Source organism: Impatiens glandulifera, chromosome 6 (assembly GCF_907164915.1).
Source record: "Impatiens glandulifera chromosome 6, dImpGla2.1, whole genome shotgun sequence".
NCBI classification, from domain to species: Eukaryota; Viridiplantae; Streptophyta; class Magnoliopsida; order Ericales; family Balsaminaceae; genus Impatiens; species Impatiens glandulifera.
The window spans coordinates 36194559-36204631 of NC_061867.1; the positions used below are offsets into that span (position 1 = coordinate 36194559).

The following is a 10073-nucleotide window of genomic DNA, read 5'->3' on the forward strand; positions in this document are numbered from 1 at the left end:
TATATATATATTTAAATAAATATTGAAAAGATAAACAAAGATTAAAAAAAATAAAAAAAAATAATCTAACTAATATATATATATATATATATATATATATTATCTCTTATTCATATAATTATTTATTTACTCTATTATTTTAATTATATATATATTTAAATATATATTAAAAAGATAAATAAAGAAAGAAAACAATAAAAAATAATCTAACTAATATATTTAATATACATATATATATATATATATATATATATATATATATATATATATATATATTATCTCTCATTAATATAATTTTTTATTTACTTTATTATTTTAATTATATATATATTTAAATATATATTGAAAAGATAAATAAAAATAATAAAAAATAATCTCTTTAATTATTAATTTTATTAAAAAAATATAATCCCCTATAATCTCTATTATAAAAACGCTGTAAGTTTGTTCTCTTTTAAAGGTTTTAAAGTGTTGTTGGAACAAGGTATTACAGATTTCTTTGTTCTATGTGAATATATATGACTTTTCTTTGTTTATTGTTTGAGGCTGGTTATTTGAAATAAAATCCAATTTTTATTCAAAAACTCATATATCATATTACAATTTAATCAATACTTTTATCCATTTAAATACTAAAATTATTTTATAATTTTATTATTTTTCTCTAAACCATCACTCTTTCACTTAAACCATATTCTCTAAAGTTAAAAGATAAATTAGTTTTTAAATTTTAAAATCCAATTTTTTTCCTACTTTCTATTAAAAAAAAGTTTTTAGAAGAAACTCAGATAAAAAAGAAAAAACCATTTGCTCAAAGCTCAAACAAGTGAAATTACATAAGCTAGTTGAATGTAGTGCATTTGTCACGAAATGGGCTCCTAATAATAAGAACACAAGTTCATTAATAAAGTCAACTGCATATTTATTGATATATATATAATTTAATTTTAAAAGTTTACGGATTGTCGGGTCGAAAATATAATAATAAGTAATATTAGACCTTTTATTCAAAATCTAAAAAAATAAGTACAACCATTTAACCAATCAGGCTAAAAAGATTTTATATTTTAAATTTAACACCAAATTTGATAAACACATAACATTTTAACAATATAAGTTCAATTTTTTAATTAACTAATATATATATATATATATATATATATATATATATAATGATACTTAATTTCAAAAGTGTCCGGATTGCCGTGTCGAGAATATAATAATAAGTAATATTAGACCATTTATTCAAAATCTAACTTACAAAATATATATATATACACAAAATTATAAAATTATTTCAATAATCATTAGTGGTCTAGCGGTTAAAGTTTTAACATTTGTTACTAACGATTCGAATATTAACAATTCGAATCCCTCTAAAAGAAGTAATTATGATTAGGATCAAGTACAACAATAACTGGGGGTTGAATATTGTTTAACTCAATATGACATTTTCAATTCGATTTTAATCCTATTAGAGATGGAAATCTGTTTTTATTCTTCACAAATTGTCGCAAGCTCTTGAACGAATTCAAGTGCGGAAATATTTGCTCGATTTGAAGCAGCAAATAAACAATTGAAATATGCAAAAATGAAATAACACAAGAAGTTTTATGGATGTTCGAAAATAAAGCTCCTATATCACCCATTTTCCTATTTCCAGAAGGTTTATTTTTGGGAAAATGATTAAAACCATTTTATTAAAATCCAAAAAGTGAAGGGTCAAGAATCAAAGCTAGACAAATTTTAGCTATGATTAAATGATGACAATCAAACGACCATAAAGAACCTAATTAGTAGCAATCAAACATACAAGAAATAGAGATTACAAACAAAGATTACAAACTGTATCAAATCCTAATTATCTCAATCAGGATTTTTATTTCCATACCAACCTGATGTTTCACATGTTGTCTTCTTTCTCCCCTTCTCCTTCATTTTCCCTTTTCCCTTCCACTTGCAATGAAACGGTGAGGAACTGAAGAAGTTGATGAATACTGTCTATTCTCATTTTGATTTCTTTTTTATATGAACCCATTCTAATTTGATAGAAAAAATTATTATTTAGGATTTCTGGACTCTTCACCTTGTTTTTCTCAACTTGAATTTCGAGATCATTGTCTTTATTTCCTTCAACTTCAGCTTTGAAATTCTCAGCAACTTTTGATTCCTCTATATCAACCTTAAAATTCTCTTATTCCTCTTGATTAATCTGAGTATCTTCCTCTCTATTTTCATCAGCAACCATTTCAACTTGATTTGATTGAGAATCCTTAACTATCTCTTCAACATGATTAGGTTGAGGTTTCACCTCCTTCTTCGTACTACTTTCTTCTTGTACATAATTTTCTTTATCTTCTGTTTCATGTTATTTAACCACATTTTTCTCTTTGAAAATAGGCATCTCTGTTTCATTTTCCTGCATATTTACTTTTCGGCCTTTATGAATTTTCTGATCTTCTTCCTTAGCCAAATCACATTTTGGGCTTGCATGTTGGATGGTATTGTAGAAAGAGCATCTGTCTAGCCTCCACTCATAAATGATTTCCATGACAATAAGTTTACCTTTTTCTGTCTACAACGGTCATACTTTTCGGCAACGTGCTTCTAGGATGCACCTCAATGCTAATTCTAGCAAATGATAGGTGCTCTCCTCTTTCAGTAATTGGATCCATGTATAATTGTCTACCCAATAAACCTGCAAAATAACTAAGTGCTTCAGAATTGTACATATGTACAAGTATATTCTAGAGCTTGAACCATATCTATGCAGTTTCTTTTGGCTTACTCAATAGGTTCAAGTCTTTAGACCATTTTTCCAATTTCATACAGTTGGATCCTATATATGTATGCCCATTTTCTAGAATTTCTTCCAAATTAGATCCCTTCTTGAATTTAAGGAAATATAAATCATGGACATTTGCTGAAATCTTCTCCATCCTTTTTTCTTCACATTGCTTCAATAGTGCCTCTTTAGTAATTGAGAAGGACATTCTGATTTTTCCTATGTAGTTTCCTACAAGTACATTTTTCCATTTCTTTATACAGTTTTCCTCTACTTCAGTAGGTAATTTAAATTCATATTGAGAATTCAATACCTCCACTTTTGTCTATGTATTGCCCAAGTAGATTTTTCCTTTATAGACATGATCTTCTGACTTTTTTTGCATTGTTGTTCTTCCAAACTTCATTAGTTTTCCATGTCGAGTTCCTCCTAATAGTATATGACTTAGATTTGAGAGTCTTCATTAACTCCTTCATTGTAGAAACTGATCATTGAACAATTTCTTCATATTCTTCTTCTTTCAGCATATTCTAGTATTGAAGATAGTGGATGTTGAGTTGAATTTTAATCAACTGTTCTTTCTCTTTATTGATGATAATTTCTCCCCTTTTGGAATGCATAAGTAACTTTGTAATCTGATTCTTGAGCCCAAAAAGATTAGTTCTTTCATTATAGCGTATCTTCTAAGATCCTTCATTATCCCCCTATTTTCCTGCATCATTTTCAACAGGAATTTTCCCAGTAGCAGTTGGAGCAGATTACTTATTTGTGTTGGTATCTTGTTGTTCTTTAATAACTTATTCAGTCATTCTTTCCATTTCTTTGATGTCTGCTTCCTTGATTCCTTCCAACACAGAATCTCTAACTTCTTTAGATTTATTATTTTTATTCTTTCCCTTCCCTATGGGTCAGAAACAGAGAAAAAGAACAGAATAATTGCAGGAAACCTAAGAAATGATCACAGATAAATTGTAATCGAGAGCAAATTCTAGCGATGTTTACAAATGCACAAGAAACCCTAGACTAGAGAAACTTAATGGCTCATTTATTATGCAAGACAATATCGTGTTGTCCGTGAAGATGGGGCTGTGCCGCCTGTGCTAATTGTGCCACTCGTGCCGATCGCACTTCCTTTGATACATGGTGATTTCGGTGCCGATTTGATGACTTCCGACTCAAGACAATATCTTATCGTTCTAGAAGATTTTTCACTAAAAGGCTTTGATTCGATTAAAAACTACACAAACTTAGTTAACACACATGACCGAACAACTGCCTGTTTCTGAACTTTTAGATAATACTATGTTGAACAGACACAGTTCTTTCAACTTACAATACTTAAATTACACTCAGGTAGAATAGTAGGTGAATTACAGAATAGACTTCGAGCAAGAGTAATCACAATGCTTTACAAATTTTTAATTCGTGCAATTGTAGAATGATTGAAATTTGAGAGCTCGGAAGAAGAAGTCATTCGTCGTTGTACTTGGATCACCTTTCATAATGAAGAGAGACAACGATCGAATCTTCCACTTGGATACGTGTCAGCTTTCCGTTGGACGTATGCCATGTGTACGGGATCGTACATAAGAATATGTTCTTGGATCTTGGTGTATCGGATTATACTATAGAATATTCGTTGGATCGTGGTGTACTATAAGGTAGAAGACAGGTTGATGGAATATTTGAGTGTTTGGCAGTTAAGCGTACGAAGCTGACTAGGAAAATGACTGATAACAAATACAGTTGTTTGTTAGGCTGATGAGTTAAGAAGAAAAGTGGATGCTTCTTTAGACGGCTGCTGAAGCAAGGAATTTTCTCACACTTCTTCAGGCCAGAGCGTCTATTGAAGTAAGATGTCTGTTCGCGCACTTCTTCAGACTAACATGTCTGTAGAAGTTAGACGTTTGCTCGTGCATTTCTTCATACTAACATGTCTACAGAAGTTAGACGTCTGCTCACACACTTCTTCAAACTAACACGTCTGTAGAAGTTAGACGTTTGCTTGTGCACTTCTTTAGACTAACACGTCTATAAAAATTAGACGTCTGCTTGCACACTTCTTCAGACTAACATGTTTGTAGAAGCTAGACGTCTGCTAGCGAACTTCTTTAGACTATCACATCTATAAAAATTAGACGTCTGCTTGCACACTTCTTCAGACTAACACGTCTGTAGAAGCTAGACGTCTGCTAGCGCACTTCTTCAGACTAACACGTTTAAAGAAGTTAGACGTCTTCTCGCACACTTCTTCGGATTAATATGCCTAGAGAAGTTAGACGTCTGCTCGCACACTTCTTCAGACTAACACGTTTATAGAAGATAAACGTCTTCTCGCGCACTTCTTCAGACTAACATGTTTGTAGAAATTAGACGTTTTCTCACGGACCTCTTCGGACTAATACGTCTATAGAAGTTAGACGTCCGCTCGCGCACTTCTTCAGACTAACATGTCTGTAGAAGCTAGATGTCTGCTCACGCACTTCTTTAGAATAACATGACTATAGAAGTTAGACGTTTGCTCATGCACTTCTTCAGACTAACACGTTGTAAAAACTAGACGTCTGGTCGCGCACTTCTTCAAACTAACATGTTTGTAGAAGTTAGACGTCTGCTCGCGAACTTCTTCAAACTAACACGTCTGTAGAAGTTAGACGTCTGTTCGCGCGTCTTGAGTTGTACCTACGCATAGAGAATTTCACAACTTAATTTTGTTAATGAACACATTATTAAAACTATGTCGTATTGATTTAAACTTATTCACCTAAGTTTATTTAAAAATATTTTTCCTTAATTAATTATTTCTCTTTTAATTAATTTTCTCTTTTTCTTTATTTATCTTAATCTAACAATTATTATATGTGAGTGCACGAACATTGGTAGATACAGTAGAAACAAGAATATTGGCTTGAGTAACGCAAGAGCGTCTATTGAAGTAAGACGTCTGTTCGCGCACTTCTTCAGACTAACATGTCTGTAGAAGTTAGACGTTTGCTCGCACATTTCTTCAGACTAACATGTCTACAGAAGTTAGACGTCTGCTCACACACTTCTTCAAACTAACACGTCTGTAGAAGCTAGACGTCTGCTTGCGCACTTCTTTAGACTAACACGTCTATAAAAATTAGACGTCTGCTTGCACACTTCTTCAGACTAACACGTCTGTAGAAGCTAGACGTCTGCTAACGCACTTCTTTAGACTAACACGTCTATAAAAATTAGACGTCTGCTTGCACACTTCTTCAGACTAACACGTCTGTAGAAGCTAGACGTCTGCTAGCGCACTTCTTCAGACTAACACGTTTAAAGAAGTTAGACGTTTGCTCGCACACTTCTTCGGACTAATATTCCTAGAGAAGTTAAACGTCTGCTCGCACACTTCTTCAGACTAACACGTCTATAGAAGCTAAACGTCTTCTCGCGCACTTCTTCAGACTAACACGTTTGTAGAAATTAGACGTTTGCTCACGGACCTCTTTGGACTAATACGTCTATAGAAGTTAGACGTCCGCTCGCGCACTTCTTCAGACTAACATGTCTGTAGAAGCTAGATGTCTACTCATGCACTTCTTCAGAATAACACGTCTATAGAAGTTAGACGTTTGCTCATGCACTTCTTCAGACTAACACGTTTTAAAAACTAGACGTCTGGTCGCGCACTTCTTCAAACTAACACGTTTGTAGAAGTTAGACGTCTGCTCGCGCACTTCTTCAAACTAACACGTCTGTAGAAGTTAGACGTCTGTTCGCGTGTCTTGAGTTGTATCTACGCATAGGGAATTTCACAACTTAGTTTTGTTAATGAACATATTATTAAAACTATGTCGTATTGATTTAAACTTATTCACCTAAGTTTATTTAAAAATATTTTTCCTTAATTAATTATTTCTCTTTTAATTAATTTTCTCTTTTTCTTTATTTATCTTAATCTAACAATTATTATATGTGAGTGCACGAACATTGGTAGATATAGTAGAAACAAGAATATTGGCTTGAGTAACACAAATAATTGTGAGAAAATCTAAGGGTTTGTCCATGGATGGAATGTCGACTTAAATAACACAAACATTAATGAGAATACCTAAGGGTTTTTCCATGGAGGAAATGTCGGCTTGAGTAACCCAAACATTCGTGAGAAAACCTAAGGGTTCATCCGTGGAGGGAAAGTCGGTTTGAGTAACACAATCATTGGTGATACAAAATCTAAGGGTTTAGGCCTAAACGTGTAATTAAATATCTAAATATGCACCCTCGAATTTGGTTATTAAATAATCAAATCATTATAAATATAAAAATATAAAAACTTAAATGAATTGGTTAGATGATCTTTTTAGTATTCTTAATTTTTTCAAATAAATATATATAATAATAAGTAATATTAGACCCTAGTAAAACTTCATATATTAGAATTCTTAATTTATACTAGCATGTAACCCGTGCTTTACATGATTATTGAAATAAAAATTGAGAAAAAAAATTCGGTTAAAATGTGATAGCTAGCATTTTTAAATTACTCTCACATATATATTCAAATTAATCACAACTCTCGACCCGGTAATCTAGACACTTTGAAAATTAAGTATCATTATATATATAAACTAAAAGTTGAACTTATATTGTTAAAATATCTCGCATTTATCAAATTTGGTATTAAATTTAAATATAAAGTCTTATTAGCCTAGTTGGTTAAAGGGTTGTACTTATTTTTGTTATATTCAAGTTTGAAACATATCTATAGTATTTTTATTTTTAATCGTTTTAAGTTTATAATCAACCCATAATCCGATCCAATCATCTATTTACTCTTACATATATATCAAAATTAACTACCGCTCTTAACCCGACAATCGAACACTTTTGAAATATATATATATATATATATATTGATTAAATTGTTGTACTTGTTTGTGTTAGGTTGCAATTAAGTTCGAAACATACTTATAACATTTTTAATTTTAACTTTTTTAATTTCTTTTAACCAACATTACTTAAAACTAATCCATATAATCAAAACACAGTTAAGAGAAAATCATGTTTTATTATATTTTTTACTTTAATTAAGTTAAAATATTAAATATATATTAATTACACGATTTTTATAGTTTAGAATAAATTGTTGAAGCTTTTTGTTTATCCAATCTATCAAATCAAGTTAATAGATAAATATAATATTTTTCATATACAACTATGATACAATTGAACATTAAATAAAATATACAATATTTATTTAAAAAATAACTATAATAATAATCTATTATATATTTAAAACAATACATATAGATTTAACAAATAATAAAAAAATATTTGACTTAAGTCTAACCCCTATTAATTTATTTAATTACATATTAATATATATATATATATATATATATATATATATATATAATTAAGTATATACATTAACAATTTTAAAAAATATATATTAAATATAAAATTAATTAAAAAATAATTACAAGTAATGGTACTATAAAAATATTATATTTATTTATTTGTATAAATAAATAAATATATTTACTTATTTTATAAATATAAATTAATTTTTTTAGTGTAAAACGGTATAAACTAATAAAATCAAAATTGTTTATTAATTCGTAATTACTTAATTTTGAATATAAAATAATAAGATCTTATCTTAACCTAATCTGAAAAAGGACAACAAAATCCATGGACTAGGTTGAACCACTAATAGACTTATAGCTTAATTAAAAAATGTACTTTATATTTTCTTCCACCCTCTTTTTTCTTTCTCAACTTTTCACTTTCTTTAAAAAAGTATTAAATTTTCCTTATCACTTCATTTATTTGAACTTATTATACAAGTGATTTGTCAAACTTCCTTATATACTTTTAGAACCTTTATATCATCACTTAAACCATAGATTTTCCAAATACAAACAAATTCTTAAAATCTTACATATAAGTGTTGTATGATTGTAAAACACGGTCTCTAATTTTCTCTATATAAAGAGTGTTCTCAATTACAAGGTAGTAAATTGAGAATAATATACCATGAAGATGTCTGTTTTTAATCTCTTACTGATCCTGTGGATGGTGGTAATTACTCTATCCACCAATGTTGGCGGTAGGCCCGTACAAAAGCCAATGCCAACACCGCACCATTCATCACCTCCAGTTGAGGGAAAACCACCGGTTGATGTGAAATCACCTCCTCATAAATCGCCTAAGACACCACATTCATCGCCTCCTCCACCACCCACAGAGAAACCTATGCCATCACCGCCAAAAGAAGGGAAACCACCCGTTGATGTGAAACCACCTCCCCATAAATCTCCAAAGACACCACAACCATCTCCTCCACCGCCATCCACAGAGAAGCCTATGCCATCACCACCAATTGATGTGAAACCACCTTCCCATAAATCTCCTAAGACACCACATCCATCGCCTCCACCGCCACCCACAGAGAAGCCTATGCCATCACCACCAGTTGATGTGAAACCACCTTCCCATAAATCGCCTAAGACTCCACATCCATCGCCTCCACCACCACCCACAGATAAACCTATGCCATCACCGCCAGTTGATGTGAAACCACCTTCTCATAAATCGCCTAAGACACCACATCCACCGCCACCTACATCGTCTTCAGATCATTTGATGAAACCGTCGCCTGTACAGAAGCCTACAACAGCTCCGCAGCATCCATCGTTGCCCATACATAAGCCTATTCCAGCTCCAAAACCACATGTGGTTATGCCTCCATTACCATCCGTTTACTAAGGGTCAATTTAGGCTGGTTAAGTTGGAACATGAGAGATCTATCTAATATTAACTTTAATGCTTTAATTATCTATGTATGCAACATTAAGAATTAAGAAAGGAATATGATTTGTTGCTGTTAAACTTTTGAAAATTAATTGAATTGAAAGTGTTTTATTATTGAAATAATTACTCTCTCTTTATACAAAATTTCATTATTAACTTTAATTAAAAAAATAACTAACTGTTAAAATTAATTAGTAATTTTAATTTAATTAATTAATTAACAATTTATAATATACTAAATAAAGTTTTACCTTCATAAAAACAAGTTGATAAAATATCAAAATTATGATTTTCATTATAATTATTGAAGTCAAATTTTTAATTCTCTAAACATTTATTTTCAAATAAACTCACACCAGATGAGCCATTTCATTTTCAGCAAGTCCAATTTAGTCCTTCCATTTTTATAAGGCTATCCAGTGTAGACCTTCCATTTTTATAAGCTACTCTACACATTCCAATCTCAATTTATCAAATTCCAACTAATCCAATTTCCCAAGTT

At 30.7% G+C, this 10073-nt stretch overlaps 1 protein-coding gene across 1 annotated transcript; it reads left to right on the top strand.

Annotated features, from left to right (window-relative positions):
• The first annotated feature begins 8794 nt into the window (after nt 1-8794).
• LOC124943558 (protein TRACHEARY ELEMENT DIFFERENTIATION-RELATED 7A-like) lies at nt 8795-9526 on the top strand. The gene has a single exon (XM_047484053.1). It carries the CDS (start codon nt 8795-8797, stop codon nt 9524-9526), a length of 732 nt encoding a protein of 243 aa, XP_047340009.1.
• The last annotated feature ends 547 nt before the right edge of the window (nt 9527-10073 follow it).